The sequence below is a fragment of the Pseudophryne corroboree genome, chromosome 11 (assembly GCF_028390025.1).
Source record: "Pseudophryne corroboree isolate aPseCor3 chromosome 11, aPseCor3.hap2, whole genome shotgun sequence".
NCBI lineage: Eukaryota > Metazoa > Chordata > Amphibia > Anura > Myobatrachidae > Pseudophryne > Pseudophryne corroboree.
Window position 1 is genome coordinate 205,068,804 of NC_086454.1, and position 18,419 is coordinate 205,087,222.

At 47.0% G+C, this 18,419-nt stretch overlaps 1 protein-coding gene across 4 annotated transcripts in view; it reads left to right on the plus strand.

The window, feature by feature from the left end:
* VRK3 (VRK serine/threonine kinase 3) overlaps positions 1 to 18,419 on the plus strand; it is a 751,237-nt gene that overhangs the window by 665,583 nt on the left and 67,235 nt on the right. For all 4 annotated transcript variants that reach the window (XM_063945241.1, XM_063945242.1, XM_063945243.1 and 1 more), the window contains one exon: positions 9,344 to 9,484. In XM_063945241.1, the coding sequence (XP_063801311.1) occupies positions 9,344 to 9,480 (137 nt within the window). In that variant the 3' untranslated portion in view covers positions 9,481 to 9,484. The remainder of the gene's footprint in view (positions 1 to 9,343; positions 9,485 to 18,419) is intronic.

Consider the following 18,419-nt stretch of genomic DNA (forward strand, 5'->3'; position numbering starts at 1 on the left):
AGTAGTGCAGCTAATACACACTGCACCAGGTAGAACCTCCTATACACACTGCGACAGGTAGATTACGTTATACATATTGCGCCAGATAGAGCACATTCTACACTTTGCGCCAGGCAGAGCACGTTATACACAATGCACCAGATAGAGAGCACTGAGAAACATTGCACCAGGTAGAGAGCACTGAGAAACATTGCACCAGGTAGAGAGCACGTTATACACATTGCACCAGGTAGAGAGCACTGAAAAACATTGCACCAGGTAGAGAGCACTGAGAAACATTGCACCAGGTAGAGAGCACATTATACACATTGCACCAGGTAGAGAGCACGTTATACACATTGCACCAGGTAGAGAGCACATTATACACATTGCACCAGGTAGAGAGCACTGAGAAACATTGCACCAGGTAGAGAGCACTGAGACACGTTGCACCAGGTAGAGAGCACTGAGACACGTTGCACCAGGTAGAGAGCACTGAGACACGTTGCACCAGGTAGAGAGCACTGAGACACACTGCACCAGGTAGAGAGCACTGAGAAACTTTGCACCAGATAGAGAGCACTGAGAAACTTTGCACCAGATAGAGAGCACTGAGACACATTGCACCAGGTAGAGAGCATTGAGAAACTTTGCACCAGGTAGAGAGCACTGAGACACGTTGCACCAGGTAGAGAGCACTGAGACACACTGCACCAGGTAGAGAGCACTGAGAAACTTTGCACCAGATAGAGAGCACTGAGAAACTTTGCACCAGATAGAGAGCACTGAGACACATTGCACCAGGTAGAGAGCACTGAGAAACTTTGCGCCAGGTAGAGAGCACTGAGACACACTGCACCAGGTAGGGCACATTTTTGATCTCTGCTTTTTTTGTGCCAATTTTACTTACTGGGGGCTGATGCTGCGGGAGTTGATCGCGCTGGTCCCCCCTCACACATTGCGGAGCTGGTTGAAAATGGCCACCACACTGATCCATGCACACAGAGGAGGGAGGGCTGGGTTTGCCTCGGCGGGAGAAGCAAACCCAGCCCTCCTTAGCTTACCAGATCCCCTTCAGCCAGCGCATCAGCGTGACAAGCCTGAGGCAGCTGCAGGGGGCAGTGACAGCGCGGCGGGGAGGAGCAGGGGGCAGTGACAGCGCGGCGGGGAGGAGCAGGGGGCAGTGACAGCGCGATGTGACAGAGCGGCGGGGAGGAGCAGGGGGCAGTGACAGCGCGATGTGACAGAGCGGCAGGGAGGAGCAGGGGGCAGTGACAGCGCACCCGGCGCGGCGGTGAGTGGGCAGTCCTTTAGTAATCAGCAGGGCGGGCACAAACGGGCAGGGCGCATTCTGCCACTCAGAAAAGGGGCAGGGCTCAGCGCCCCGTGAAAGAAGGCTAGAGTGAACACTATCACCATACAGCACCTGACTGTTATTCAGGCAAACAGTAATGCTGCTACAGTTGTTATAAAGAAGATAGACATTAAAAAGATAGAAAGTCATTTGGTCAACAGTAAAAGGATGACCGTCAAACGAGCAACAGACAAAGGGTTGACAGGGTCAAAAGGTCGACACTCAATGTTTTAAAACTTTTTTAACCCTAATTTCTCATACGTCCTAGAGGATGCTGGGGTCACCATTAGAACCATGGGGTATAGACGGGATCCGCAGGAGACATGGGCACTTTAAGACGTTCAAAGGGTGTGAACTGGCTCCTCCCTCTATGCCCCTCCTCCAGACTCCAGTTTTAGAATTGTGCCCAGTGAGACTGGACGCACTACAGGGGAGCTCTACTGAGTTTCTCTAAAAAAGACTTTTGTTAGGTTTTTTATGTTCAGGGAGGCTGCTGGCAACAGTCTCCCTGCTTCAGGGGACTTAGGGGAGAGAAGTATGACCAACTTCTAGTGAGTTCAATAGCTCTGCTTCTGGCTACAGGACACCATTAGCTCCTGAGGGTGCTGATCGCTGGGTACGCCTAGATGCTCACTCCCGCAGCCGGCTGTCGCCCCCTTTCAGAGCCAGAAGACAGGTAACAGAAGAAAAGAAGACTTCTTTAGGCACAGCTATCACCTCCTGGAGGGGCGCAGGTTCGGAATCCAGGACTGGATCCTGGTAAACACGGATGCGAGTCTCCGTGGCTGGGGGGCAGTCACGCTGGGAGAAAACTTCCAAGGAAGATGGTCAAGTCAGGAAATTTTGTCTCCACATGAACGTTCTGGAGTTAAGGGCCATTTACAACGGCCTTCTGCAAGCGGAACATCTTCTTCGAGATCTGCCCGTACTGATCCAGTCGGACAATGTAACAGCAGTAGCGTACATAAACCATCAGGGCGGAACGAAAAGCAGAGCGGCGATGGCAGAAGCCACAAGGATTTTCCGCTGAGCGGAAAAACATACAGGCGCTCTGTCAGCGATCTTCATTCCAGGAGTGGACAACTGGGAAGCAGACTTCCTCAGCAGACACGATCTCCATCCAGGAGAGTGGGCCCTCCACCAAGAAGTCTTCGCAGAGGTGACAAGTCGTTGGGGAGTTCCTCCAGTAGACATGATGGCATCTCGTCTCAACAAGAAGCTTCAGAGATATTATTCCAGGTCAAGGAACCCTCAAGCAATTGCAGTGGATGCACTGGTGACACCGTGGGTGTTTCAGTCGGTGTATGTATTCCCTCCACTTCCTCTCATTCCAAAAGTTCTAAAGATCATAAGAAGAACAAAGGTTCGGGCGATCCTCATTGTCCCGGACTGGCCAAGGAGGGCTTGGTATCCAGGTCTTCAGGAATTACTCATAGGAGATCCCTGGCCTCTTCCTCTGCGCGAGGACCTGTTACAACATGGGCTGTGCGTGTATCAGGACTTACCGCGGCTACGTTTGACGGCATGGCTGTTGAGCGCAAAATCCTAGCCCGTAAGGGTATTCCCAGTGAAGTCATTCCCACACTTATTCAGGCCAGAAAAGGGGTAACGTCTAAACATTACCACCGTATTTGGAGAAAATATGTTTCTTGGTGTGAATCCAAGAAGGCTCCTACGGAAGAGTTTCAGCTAGGACGTTTTCTCCATTTTCTACAGGCAGGTGTGGATGCGGGCCTAAAATTGGGCTCAATTAAGGTACAGATTTCAGCCTTATCGGTTTTCTTTCAAAACAATTGGCCTTTCTTCCAGAAGTTCAGACTTTCGTGAAAGGCGTGTTGCACATCCAACCTCCATTTGTGCCTCCAGTGGCACCTTGGGATCTTAATGTGGTGTTGCAGTTCCTTCAATCACATTGGTTTGAACCTTTGCAGAAGGTGGAGTTGAAATTCCTCACTTGGAAAATGGTCATCCTGTTGGCCTTGGCATCTGCAAGGCGGGTGTCTGAATTAGCGGCTTTGTCTCACAAGAGCCCTTATTTGATCTTCCATGAAGATAGAGCTGAATTGAGGGCACGTCAGCAATCTCTACCGAAGGTGGTTTCCTCTTTCCACATGAACCAACCTATTGTGGTGCCTGTGGCTACTGATGCCTTCGCTGAGTCAAAATCTCTGGATGTGGTCAGAGCTTTGAAGATTTATGTCTCCAGAACGGCTCAGATTAGGAAAACAGAGGCTCTGTTTGTCCTGTATGCTCCCAACAAGATTGGGTGTCCTGCTTCCAAGCAGACCATTGCACGCTGGATCTGTAATATGATTCAGCATGCTCATTCTACGGCTGGATTGCCGTTGACGGAATCGGTAAAGGCCCATTCTACTAGAAAAGTGGGCTCGTCCTGGGCGGCTGCCCGGGGGGTCTCGGCATTGCAACTATGCCGGGCAGTTACTTGGTCGGGCTCAAACACTTTTACAAAGTTTTACAAATTTGATACCCTGGCTGATGATGACCTCAAGTTTGGTCAATCGGTGATGCAGAGTCATCCGCACTCTCCCGCCCGTTCTAGATCTTTGGTATAACCCCATGGTTCTGATGGTGACCCCAGCATCCTCTAGGACGTCTGAGAAAATAGGATTTTAATACCTACCGGTAAATCCTTTTCTCTCAGTCCGTAGAGAATGCTGGGCGCCCGTCCCAGTGCGTACTGTATCTGCAGTTAGTACTTGTGGTTACACACATGTTGTATTACCGTTTTGATCAGCTTGTTGCTGAAATTGTTCATGCCGTTGGCTTGTGTTCTGTTGAATGCCACGTGATGCGGCATGCTTGTGGTGTGAGCTGGTATGAATCTCACCTTAGTTTAACAATAAGTCCTTTCCTCGAAATGCCTGTCTCCCTGGGCACAGTTCCTATAACTGGAGTCTGGAGGAGGGGCATAGAGGGAGGAGCCAGTTCACACCCTTTGAAAGTCTTAAAGTGCCCATGTCTCCTGCGGATCCCGTCTATACCCCATGGTTCTAATGGTGACCCCCAGCATCCTCTACGGACTAAGAGAAAAGGATTTACCGGTAGGTATTAAAATCTTTTTTTTTTTTTTTTTTTAAAGTGTCCGCTCGCTACACTTCAGGCGCTGTGGGTCGCTTTGCCCACCAAAACTTTACTAATGGTGATACAGTACTGTACAGTAGTTTGGGACATGGATAGTCAATTTGATGAAATGTGTTCATTCGCCACGCTTTCGACTCGGTTACTAATGGTAATACTAACAAGGTTACTAATGGTAATAGTTTTTAACATGGATAGTAAATGCAGCAAAAGTTGGAAAAATGTAATTAAAAAAAACAAAAAAAGTGTTGACCTTTTTACCCTGCAGACATTTTGACCCTGTCAACCTTTTGACCCTGTTTACCTTTGCACACTGTTTACCATTTGACTGTCGACACTGTTGACCTAATGAATATCAACAATTAGTGGGCGGCCTATTCACTGTAGACCTTTTTAGTGTAGCTCTACAGGTACTGTATAGACTGGATACCTGCTGCTATAGCAGACCCTGTTTTATACAGTACCTGTAATTACAGTACCTTAAAGTACAGTAATCTACTGTATTTACAGTTCCTGATGGTCTGCAGGTGTCTGGGGGTCCTCCTCATGAGGTCACTCCATCTCCCCTGGATTGACCGCACCGTCCTTACATGGTTACATTTCTGAAGGATTGCCCTGCTGACCCTCCGGTATGCTCTCACTTTCTCCTTGTTGCTGGCGAGAGCTTGGTCCCACCAGCTAACAAGGAGTCTGAGCTCACCCATACTGTAGGGTCTGTCTCGTCGGGCAGCCGTTAATCCACAGTATACAGCATCTGAGATGTGCGTCCCAGGTTGTTCACATCAGTGCATAGTGAACTGGTTTATACTATACAGTATTGTGTGCAACGGCAGATAGTTACAGTAGTTATGGAAACTGTTGTTTTCCTGTGCGCATAATCATATTCTAACTTCCCGTTGGTTTTGATTGTGCCTTAACGACTACAGGATTTGGACGCTCATACTGTACAATATAGTACAGTATATCCCTAACGTCAATGGACTATAGTTTTAACATGTTCTATAGCTGTGGCTCTAACATGATTTGTGTCTGTATACACTATATTAATTGCTCATTCTATGGGAATTATAAACTCATAGAACCCTAACTTTATAAGAACATTTGTTTTACACGTTCGCTTGCGTCTGTATACACTATTTTAATTGATTTATTGGTTAATTTTTTGGGGTGTATGAATAATTTCTGCAGAACACTGTATTTAGCCTCCCCTTCCCCCTTCCCTGGGAGCCTGCTCATTTCACAGACAGGGTGGGAGGTAAGGTTACAATAAATTTACAACACAGTACTGTATGTAAATGAAGGACAGATAGAGAACTTCATTCGCTTTGATAGAGCGAGCTCATGTGTAAATCTTAGCAGTGATCCCTACTCATTGGTTTTGCTTATGCTGTGCTATAGGACTTGGATGCTCACATACAGTACAGCACAGATTCTCTAATGTCAATGAATTACAGTCTACTGGACCTCATTGCCACTGTGTATTTTAAATAGAGGAATGAGACGCTCCTGCAACATTGCCCTGATTTATGTAAAACCTGTGTGCGCACTTCTATTGAATGTGAAGGTATATTAAATAGATTAAAAAATTTTTATAAAGTGTCAGGAAAAAATAAACATGCATTCGCACTTTGGGAATCGAACCCGGGACTCTAAGCATGGGAAGCAGCAGACTTCACCGCTTGCCCACGATGCCACATGATAGATACACAAGCTCATGTGTAAATGTAAGCAGTGATCCATTCCCATTGGTTTTTGTTTACGATGTAACGGTTACGGGACTTTGACGCTCATACTGTACAATGCAGTATATCCCTAACGTCAATGGATCATAGTTTTAACACGTTCTATAGCTGTTGCTCTAACAAGATTTGCGTCTGTAGACACTATTTTTATTAAATGCGCATGCTACAGGTCCTCATTGCCGCTATGTATATTTTAACTAGTGTATTGAGGCGCTCCTTCAGCACTGCCCTGATTCTTGCAAAACCGATGCCGTCGCTCGCTCCATAGCTGTGGGCTTCCGTGAAAGCGCTGGGTTATGAGCGGCACCCATTTTGTGAACCCGCTCTGCGATTGAGTCTGACCTTCTACAGTACTGTATGTGTCTTGTATGGTGCATAGAGCTCACTTATCTCCATAGCCGCTGTGTATTTTAGATAGCAGAATGAGATGCTCTTACAGCATTGCCCTGATTCATGTAGAACCTGTGTGCATACTTCTATTGAATGTGAAGGTACATTACAATAGATTAAAAAAAGAAATTAATTAAGTGTCTGAAAACAAAAAAGGCATTTGCACTTTGGGAATCAAACCCGGGTCTCTGAGCATGGGGAGTGGTACACTTCACCACTCGACCACAACGCATCATGTGATATATGAGTCTTGAACCAGTACAGTATCTGTAACGTCAATGAACTACAGTATTTCTTTAACACATTAGTTGTGACTGTATACACTATTTTTATTGATTTGGACCAGTGTTTTAACGTTCATTTGCGTCTGTATAAACTTTTTTTTTTTTTTTTTTATAATTGACTCCTTCTGACCATTGGTCCGTCTGTACAGTATACAGTACAGTAACTTTACAGTCGTCACTGACCATTTGCCGGAGCTTGTAGATCAATCCGCCGCTATTCGCTCTAAAGTACTGGGTTAGTGGAGCTTTAGCCACCTAGTGGTGGAGATGTGTATTGCATGCTGAGTATGTAGTCGTGCCTCAACGCGCCTGTCCGTGCATAAACTCAACAACCTAAGTTATCGCCTAGGTGCGACCAGGGCCGGCAACAGAAATCTCGGGGCCCCGTACAGTGATATCTGTGGGGCCCCATCTAATTATATATATATATATATATATATATATATATATATATATATCTCCACACACAGAGGGCGGGATGTATTAACATACATCGCCGCCCCTCGCCGGTTACCGCAGCAATGTTGATCGCATATGTACTAACATATGCGATCAACATCGCGATGCGGTGACGGAGGCCCCCCGCGATACCTGTTAGGTGGTCTGCGGGGGGTCTCCGTCACCTCCCCGGGGTCCCCACACTGGCTAGATGCCGGGAAGCAGCAGCAGGCTGCCCCCGGCACCTCCTCCTCCCCCCTGCAGCCGGAAGGACGTCCGGCTGCGTTGCTAGGGGGAGGAGGACACTACCTTCCGGGTCCAGGGCAGCCTGGAGGAAGGTAAGCCAGGGGGAAGGGGGGTCGGCGTCTGCGGCGGGGGTCGACGGTGTCGGCGGGTTGCGGCGGTTGGCGAAAAGAAGCCCATAGGCTTCTATAGGGTTTCGCCATCCAGAGATGGCGAAACCCTGGACGCCGAAAACGCTGCGGTAGGGTCTTAGTAAATATGAAAATGCGGTAAAACCCCCGTTTTCGGGGGTTTTACCGCATTTTTGCTTTAGTACATCCCGCCCAGAGGCTCCAGCAGGGGCTATGCTGCAGACAAGACCAGCACTCCATTCATAGCATAAAGTTATTTATTGTCATCCAAGACACGACTAGTGCAAAGTCAGCATATGGCATATTGGAATATTCTCACAAATAACGTCCATGCTGGGGACATGTGTCCAACCCAGCTGTGGCTCCCTCAGTCTGTCTGTCCCGAATGACTACATGCTGCATTCCCAGCTCCTCTACCCTATGCCAAAGCAATAAATACCCTCACCAATCCACTCTTACCCCGGGGAGAGATTCACCTGCGCTGCACTTTCCACTATCCAGACCCATACACCACACAGCAGGTACCATGCGGCCCTCACATCCCACCAGAGGAGGCCAGCACAGGGCACAGGAATCCTGCCCAGCGGAGCTGCTGCCATGTCCCATAACTGCTTGCAACAGATAGGGACCCGGAATAGCAGGTGCACACTTGCGCCGCATAATGACTGTGTGTAAGAGGCTCCTGTCACTCTGAGGCTCCATTATAGAGAGAGCACACCCCCTTTTTCATTTTGTACTTTTGTACTGAGCCCTTAGGGAGCCCTGGCACTCTCCACATGGCCAGCTGTCTCAGTCCTATACAGCGCAGACTTGCTACCCCCGCCCTCCTGTTTACTCTGAGGCTGCGTCCACACCACCTACAGCTCGCTGCCCTATTTGGACAAGACTGCTCACATCCCTGACGGTCACTAAGTGGCATATCCTTGGGGCCCCCTCTGACCCTTGGGGCCCGGTACAGTTGTCCCCTTTGACCCCCCCTGTCGCCGGCCCTGGGTGCGACTAAACCTCCGTTTAGGCGGAGAAACGGCAAAGATGAGGGAGGCTCCATTTGTAAGTAAATTGCATAAAGCATACATCTGTTGCATTTTTGCAGTGTGCCATGGGTTTTTCACTTCATTTTAGCCATCACCACTACTTGACAGTGGCATTTTCCAGAACACTAACAAAACTTGATAAATCCACATTGCCTCGGTGTAGTACAGTTCATAGTCTCTTATTTAGGCACTCAGCAGGCATTCTTTCACACAACTTGCATATACTGTATGCACATCCAGACCACACTATGGCTATTGCTAGCACTAAATATTAATTGTAACTCAATGTATTTGGATTTATCAGCTTGCATTGATATTATAGCATTAGCAGGCAGAAGAGACATGCCATTGGTTTGTAAGACAAGACGCATTCCCTTTGAATGCAGTGTGTTTTGGAAACCAATCTGTACAGTACCTCACACATACCGCATGTTTTCAGGATTTCTTTAATCATGCACAAATGACTTTGTCTACTTTCCCAAAGACAGAAATCCTCAAAACATAAGCTTTTAAGTATTGCGTTACCTAGGGAACTATAGTAAATGTAAACAAAACTATTGTTTTTGTGTTAGCCATTTAACCATACTTTGTTCCATCATCTGTTATAAATCTAACCGACAAAAAATGATCTTCTTTATGATATTTGTAGATGTGCTGAAAACCTACTTGGAATATGTCATGACCCTGGAGTATGAGGAGATGCCAGATTATGAAAAGATGCGGAAAAACATCTCATCTGCCATGGAAAAGATGGCAGTCTTGCCTTATGATCCTGTACAACTATAGACAGGTATTGTAGATTCTATAGACTTTCTACAACACATACAATAACTTCTACTGTTCTTATTGCAGCAGTATTGAAATTAATATAAATGGACTTTGTTACAAAGATTTTAAATTTTTTTTATTTTTTTTTTGAGGGATCTCTGCCTTATTGGATAAGCCTTGGGGTACTTTGTTGATTTTAGGACTAGGATGATTATCAGTAATGTAGGAGCTGGTACTTAATTAGACTAGTATAACTTTAAGAGAGTAGCTTTTCTGCTCTTGGCTTGAACTTGGCTTGTGTGACACTTCCACATACACGTGTGTAATCACTGGTCCTTTCTTCTACACTGGGTTCACGAGTGTGCACTCGGTATAGACAGTTCTCCATAGTGAGAGTGTACCCTTAGCTTTGGTCAATGTGTGGATTTACTTTTTTTCCTTCACCACAGACAACCTGTTGGGCACACGTAAGATGTGTCTGATGTCTTTACAAACTCACTGGGGGTGCAACCTTGGTAGCCAGTACTAGCGGGGAATTTCTCCAAATTATCTGGATAACTATCCACCATGCTTCCTTAGTGATGTTTTTCTAGGATGGCAGTAGGCATGCCCCACTGTTCGGACAGTCTCTCTTGCCTATTGATGACATTTTATCTGGACGGCATTGTGTGGTTTTTCTTTTTTTGATGAAGCTTCAAAACCCACTATGCGTAGTACCAGCATTGTGTGGCTTTTCCTTGTCTTTGGGTCTATCTAAGTGTGTTTTCTACAATGGGCCTGGTTGTAACACACACCTTGGTTCAAGTGCCCTTAAGTTTGTGCGGTCAATTTTCTGACGGGTCAGGGTTTTTCTTTCAGCGTTGATGTAGCTGATTCTTCTCACGCTGTAATTGTCCTTTGACAGGAGGGGATATCTTTGCCCAGACGTGGACTTTTCAGTTATGGGTGTTTCTGTCTTGTGACTTTTTCTACTGGCCCTGAGTTGTTGTCTCACAGCCTATACCACCTACACATGTCCACAATTGGAGCTACCCTAGGTAGGCAAGGGCTCCTTTTTCATATTGGCCTGTATTCCTGATATCGGTTTTAGAGCCATGTCTACATCCTGGGAAGATAGCATGGGATGTCTGCTATCATCATACAGTATTTAAGTGACCATTGTTCCTGCGCTATGGGTACTTTAAATACTTCTCCCAGACCAATTTAGGATACTGTGATTGTCATTTCTGAACTTTGGTTTTGGGAGTTTTCCTTCTTGTAGGGGTCTAGGCCACATTTCGTAGAAGTGCTTTCCGTCATGGTTGGTGTTCTCTTTGGGTCAGAACTTACAGTGCCTATTGGGTGGTAAGAGCACTTCTCCCAGTGTTTGCGCCTAAGTCTACGATTACTTGGTTTCGTCTTTTTTCTTGGACGATAATCCCTGCAGTGGTTTTGAGTCCTTATTGATGATTTTCCGGGACTTCTCTTCAGTTACAGGCATTGGTTTCTAACCTTGTGAATGTCCATTCTCCTTGTTCAGTCTCTGGGCTGGTTTCTACAGATACTGGGTTGGCCCTAGCCTTGTTTTTTCTGGAGTTGGTCATACAGACAGTCTAGTTGCTAGTACTTTGTCCTGGGACCCACAATGTGGACTAGTACTGGCCAATTGTGTCCATTGTTGTCAAGTGTTTCTAATTCTGGAGTCAGAATCTCAAATGCTCTCTACATTGCCATAGTACCGAGCCTTTTCCACATGTGTGATTCTAGAATGGGAGTCTCAGCTGCTGTATGTTTTGCCTCCATAGGTGTAATAGGGACATACAGAACCGAATGTGTCTTTCCTAAAGTTTGTGTTTTAAGAGTGAGTACATGTGTTTGACTGCTTATGCTGCGCCATGTAGCCTGGATGGCTCAGGGTGTTGTATCATTTAAGCCAGTATTCAACCATCCCCGAAAAAAAACCCGTCTGCTAGCACAGTTTTGACCTATGGTCATAAGCAGGCTATTCAATTAAAGCCCATTTTTTCGAAAGAAAAATGTCCCGTTTTCGTAAAACATGAGATCCGTGATAAGTATCTGTACCCATATGTTACTACCAGATGTGAGGGCTGCTTATCAGGTATTAGGTGTGATTTTCTGGCCATTTGTCAGAGAATATAAATGATAACTCAGAAACTTTTCTTTCACTCATGGTTAGTGGTTGGGTGAAGCCATTTATTATCAAACAACTGTGTTTACTCTTTTTAAATCATAATGACAACAGAAACTACCCAAATGACCCTGATCAAAGTTTACATACCCCAGTTCTTAATACCGTGTATTGCCCCCTTTAATATCAATGACAACTTGAAGTCTTTTGTGGTAGTTGTGGATGAGGCTCTTTATTTTCTCAGATGGTAAAGCTGCCCATTCTTCTTGGCAAAAAGCCTCCAGTTCCTGTAAATTCTTGGGCTGTCTTGCATGAACTGCACGTTTGAGATCTCCCCAGAGTGGCTCAATGATATTGAGGTCAGGAGACTGAGATGGCCACTCCAGAACCTTCACTTTATTCTGCTGTAGCCAATGACCGGTCGACTTGGCCTTGTGTTTTGGATCATTGTCATGCTGGAACGTCCAAGTACGTCCCATGCGCAGCTTCGGGGCTGATGAGTGCAAATTTTCCTCCAGTATTTTCTGATAACATGCTGCATTCATCTTGCCATCAATTTTGACCAAGTTTCCAGTGCCTTTGTAGCTCACACATCCCCAAAACATCAGTGATCCACCTCCATGTTTCACAGTAGGAATGGTGTACCTTTCATCATAGGCCTTGTTGACTACTCTCCAAATGTAACGTTTATGGTTGTGGCCAAAAAGTTCAATTTTGGTCTCATCACTCCAAATTACTATGTTCCAGAAGTTTTGAGGCTTGTCTCTGTGCTGTTTGGAGTATTGTAAGCGGGATGCTTCAACCAACAGACAAGTGTATTACAAGGTCAACGTTTCGGGGACCACTTCCCCGTCTTCAGGACAACAGTACAGTGTGCAAATCAACATTTATGTACAATAACTTACCCCCCATCGATTCTCCCCACCGTTGTCTGCCATGGCCACGCCAGCCGAACTTCCTGCCCGGCATCTTGCTGCGCATCATGTGATGTGGAAGTGATGTCCCGGCGCTCAGCCGGCCGAGTAACCATGGCGACACTGGTAAACACACAAAGTTAATACATTAAAATCCTGGGCGGTGTGTGGTCGCTGTTACTACAGTGTGATGTATTAAACATATGTGTATCACCACTAACTCTTCAGATATCTATAAATGATACATAGTGAAAACATACCTAGTGATAGTATTTATATATTTTCTCTGACGTCCTAGTGGATGCTGGGAACTCCGTAAGGACCATGGGGAATAGCGGCTCCGCAGGAGACTGGGCACATCTAAAGAAAGCTTTAGGATCACCTGGTGTGCACTGGCTCCTCCCCCTATGACCCTCCTCCAAGTCTCAGTTAGATTTCTGTGCCCGACGAGAAGGGTGCACACTAGGGGCTCTCCTGAGCTCTTTGTGAAAGTTTTAGTTTAGGTTTATTATTTTCAGTGAGACCTGCTGGCAACAGGCTCACTGCATCGAGGGACTAAGGGGAGAAGAAGCGAACTCACCTGCGTGCAGAGTGGATTGGGCTTCTTAGGCTACTGGACATTAGCTCCAGAGGGACGATCACAGGTTCAGCCTGGATGGGTCACCGGAGCCGCGCCGCCGTCCCCCTTACAGAGCCAGAAGAGCGAAGAGGTCCGGAAAAATCGGCGGCAGAAGACGATCCTGTCTTCAGATAAGGTAGCGCACAGCACCGCAGCTGTGCGCCATTGCTCTCAGCACACTTCACACTCCGGTCACTGAGGGTGCAGGGCGCTGGGGGGGGCAGCGCCCTGAGACGCAATAAATCGATAAAAAAACCTTATATGGCTAAAATAAATGCATCACATATAACTCCTGGGCTATATGGATGCATTTAACCCCTGCCAAAACATACAGAAAAAGGATGATAAGGACGCAGAGAAAGGGGCGGAGCCTATCTCCTCAGCACACTGGCGCCATTTTCCCTCACAGCTCAGTTGGAGGGAAGCTCCCTGGCTCTCCCCTGCAGTCACTACACTACAGAAAGGGGTTAAAAAAGAGAGGGGGGCACAAATTAGGCGCAGTATATAACAATACAGCAGCTATAAAGGGAAAAACACTTATATAAGGTTATCGCTGTATATATATAGCGCTCTGGTGTGTGCTGGCAAACTCTCCCTCTGTCTCCCCAAAGGGCTAGTGGGGTCCTGTCCTCTATCAGAGCATTCCCTGTGTGTGTGCTGTGTGTCGGTACGTTGGTGTCGACATGTATGAGGAGAAAAATGATGAGGAGACGGAGTAGAGTGTCTGAAATAGTGTTGTCACCCCCTAGGGGGTCGACACCTGAGTGGATGTACTGTTGAAATTGCGTGACAGTGTCAGCTTTGTATAAAAGACAGTGGTTGACATGAGACAGCCGGCTACTCAGCTTGTGCATGTCCAGACGTCTCATACAGGGGCCCTAAAGCGCCCGTTACCTCAGATACAGACGCCGACAGGGGTACTGACTCCTGTGTCGACGGTGAAGAGACAACCGTGATTTCCAATAGGGCCACATATTGCATGATTGAGGCAATGGAAAAAGTTTACACTTTTCTGATAATATGAATACCACCAAAAAAAAAGGGGTATTATGTTTGGTGAGGAAAAACTTCCTGTAGTTTTCCTGAATCTGAGAAATAAAATGAGGTGTGTGATGATGCGTGGGTTTCCCCCCGATAACAATTGATATTTTCTAAAAAGTTATTGGCAGTATACCTTTTCCCGCCAGAGGTTAGGGTGCGTTGGGAAACACCCCCTAGGGTGGATAAAGCGCTCACACGCTTGTAAAAACAAGGGCTCTACCCTCTCCTGAGATGGCCGCCCTTAAGGATCCTGCTGATAGAAAGCAGGAGCGTATCCTAAAATGTATTTACACACATACTGGTGTTATACTGCGACCAGCAATCGCCTCAGCCTGGATGTGCAGTGCTGGGTTGGCGTGGTCGGATTCCCTGACTGGAAATATGATATCCTAGATAAGGACAGTATATTATTGCCTATAGAGCAATTAAAAGATGCATTTCTATATATGCAGGATGCACAGCGGAATATTTGCCGACTGGCATCAAGTATAAGTGCGTTGTCCAATTATTCCAGTAAAGTGGTCAGGTGATGCGGATTCCAAACGGCATTTGGAAGTATTGCCTTAAAAGAGGGGATGTACCCCAGGTCGCCTCTCAAAATAAGACGCCGTATTATCAGGCGCAGTCCTGGTTGGCAAGCGGACAAAAGGGTTCCTCTTTTCTGCTCGTGACAGAGGGAGAGGAAAATGGCTGCAGAGATCAGCCAGTTCCAAGGAACAGAAACCCTTTTCCGCCGCTGCCAAGCCCTCAGTATGACGCTAGGGCTTTACAAGTTCAGGCACGGTGGGGTCCCGTTCTCAATGAATTTCAGTGCGCAGTGGGCTCACTCGCAAGTAGACCCCTGGATCCTTCAGATAATATTTCAGGGGTACAAATTGGAATTCGAGACGTATTCCCCTCGCCGTTTCCAAAAGTCTGTTTTACCGACGTCTCCCGCTGACAGGGAGGCAGTTTTGGAAGCCATTCACAAGCTGTATTCCCAGCAGGTGATAATCAAGGTACCCCTCCTGCAACAGGGAACGGGGTATTATTCCACACTATTGTGGTACCGAAGCCAGACGGCTCGGTGAGACCGATTTTAAAATCTAAAATCTTTGAACACTTGCATACAGAGGTTCAAATTCAAAATTGAGTCACTCAGAGCAGTGATTGCAAACCTGGAAGAAGGGGACTACATGATGTCTCGGGACATCAAGGAGGCTTACCTTCATGTCAAAATTTACCCTTCTCACCAAGGGTATTTCAGGTTATGGTACAGAACTGTATCAGTTCGGACGCTGCCGTAGGGATGGTCCACGGCACCCCGGGTCTTTACTGAAGTAATGACCGAAATGATGATATTCCTTCGAAGGAAGGGAATTTTAGTTATCCTTTACTTGGACGATTCCCTGATAAGGGTAAGATCCAGGGAACAGTTGGAGATCGGTGTAGCACTATATCAGGTAGTGTTGCGGCAGCACGATTGGATTTTCAATATTCCAAAATCGCAGCTGGTTCCGACGACTTGTCTTCTGTTCCTAGGGATGATTCTGGACATAGTCCAGAAAGAAGGTGCTTCTCCCGGAGGAGAAAGCCAGGGAGTTATCCGAGCTAGTCAGGAACCTCCTAAAACCGAACCAAGTCTCAGTGCATCAATGCACAAGGGTTCTGGGTAAAAATGGTGGCTTCCTACGAAGCAATCCCATTCGGCAGATTCCACGCACAGTGGAACCTTCTGGACAAATGGTCCGGGTCGCATCTTCAGATGCTTCAGCGGATAACCCTGTCACCAGGGACAAGGGTATCCCTCCTGTGGTGGTTGCAGAGTGCTCATCTTCTAGAGGGCCGCAGATTCGGCATTCGGGACTGGGTCCTGGTGGCCACGGATGCCAGCCTGCGAGGCTGGGGAGCAGTCACACAGGGAAGGAATTTCCAGGGCTTATGGTCAAGCCTGGAGACATCTCTTCATATAAACATTCTGGAACTAAGGGCCATTTACAATGCCCTAAGTCAAGCGAAACCCCTGCTTCAGGGTCAGGCGGTATTGATCCAATCGGACAACATCACGTCAGTCGCCCACGTAAACAGACAGGGCGGCCCGAGAAGCAGGAGGGCAATGGCAGAAGCTGCAAGGATTTTCGCTGGGCGGAAAATCATGTGATAGCACTGTCAGCAGTGTTCATTCCGGGAGTGGACAACTGGGAAGCAGACTTCCTCAGCAGACACGACCTTCACCCGGGAGAGTGGGGACTTCACCCAGAAGTCTTCCACCTGATTGTAAACCGTTGGGAAAAACAAAAGGTGGACATAATGGCGTCCCGTCTAAACAAAAAACTAGACAGATATTGCGCCAGGTCAAGGGACCCTCAGGCAATAGCGGTAGACGCTCTGGTAACACCGTGGGTGTACCAGTCAGTGTATGTGTTCCCTCCTCTGCTCCTCATACCAAAAGTACTGAGAATCATAAGAAGGAGAGGAGTAAGAACTATACTCGTGGTTCCGGATTGGCCAAGAAGGACTTGGTATCCGGAACTTCAAGAGATGCTCACGGACGAACCGTGGCCTCTACCTCTAAGAAAGGACCTGCTCCAGCAAGGGCCTTGTCTGTTCCAAGACTTACCGCGGCTGCGTTTGACGGCATGGCGGTTGAACGCCGGATCCTGAAGATCCCTACCCTGGTCAAGGCCAGGAAAGACGTAACCGCAAAACATTATCACCGCATTTGGCGAAAATATGTTGCGTGGGGTGAGGCCAAGAAGGCCCCTACAGAGGAATTTCAACTGGGTCGTTTCCTCCATTTCCTGCAAACAGGACTGTCTATGGGCCTAAAATTAGGGTCCATTAAGGTTCAAATTTCGGCCCTGTCGATTTTCTTCCAAAAAGAACTGGCTTCAGTGACTGAAGTTCAGACATTTGTAAAAGGGGTACTGCATATACAGTCTCCTTTTGTGCCTCCAGTGGCACCTTGGGGATCTCAATGTTGTGTTGAGTTTCCTAAAGTCACATTGGTTTGAACCACTCACCACTGTGGACTTAAAATATCTCACATGGAAGTGACGAGTTAGCCCTGGTTTCAGCCAGGCGGGTGTCAGAATTGGCGGCTTTATCATATAAAAGCCCTTACTTAATATTTCATTCTGAAAGGGCAGAATTGAGGACTCGTCCTCAAATTTTCTACCTAAGGTGGTTTCTGCATTTCACATGAACCAACCTATTGTGGTACCTGCGGCTACTAAGGACTTGGAGGATTCCAAGTTGCTTGACGTGGTCAGGACCCTGAAAATACATGTTTCCAGGACGGCTGGAGTCAGAAAATCTGACTCGCTGTTTATCCTGTATGCACCCAACAAACTGGGTGCTCCTGCTTCTAAGCAGACGATTGCTCGTTGGATTTGTAGTACAATTCAGCTTGCACATTCTGTGGCAGGCCTGCCACAGCCAAAAATCTTAAAATGCCCACTCCACAAGGAAGGTGGGCTCATCTTGGGCAGCTGCCCGAGGGGTCTCGGCTTTACAACTTTGCCGAGCAGTTACTTGGTCAGGAGCAAATACGTTTGTAAAAATTCTACAAATTTGATATCTTGGCTGAGGAGGACCTGGAGTTCTCTCATTCGGTGCTGCAGAGTCATCCGCACTCTCCCGCCCGTTTGGGAGCTTTGGTATAATCCCCATGGTCCTTACGGAGTTCCCAGCATCCACTAGGACGTCAGAGAAAATAAGAATTTACTTACCGATAATTCTATTTCTCGTAGTCCGTAGTGGATGCTGGGCGCCCATCCCAAGTGCGGATTGTCTGCAATACTGGTACATAATTATTGTTACCAAAAAATTCGGGTTATTGTTGTAGTGAGCCATCTTTTCTAGAGGCTCCTCTATTATCATGCTGTTAACTGGGTTCAGATCACAAGTTGTACAGTGTGATTGGTGTGGCTGGTATGAGTCTTACCCGGGATTCAAAATCCTTCCTTATTGTGTACGCTCGTCCGGGCACAGTATCCTAACTGAGGCTTGGAGGAGGGTCATAGGGGGAGGAGCCAGTGCACACCAGGTGATCCTAAAGCTTTCTTTAGATGTGCCCAGTCTCCTGCGGAGCCGCTATTCCCCATGGTCCTTACGGAGTTCCCAGCATCCACTACGGACTACGAGAAATAGAATTATCGGTAAGTAAATTCTTATTATAACATACATATCATTACTAAACCCCTCACCCATAGTGTCAATTAATAAGATGTCCCCCATGGGCAAAAAGTATATAACAGCGTCCAAATATCGCCTC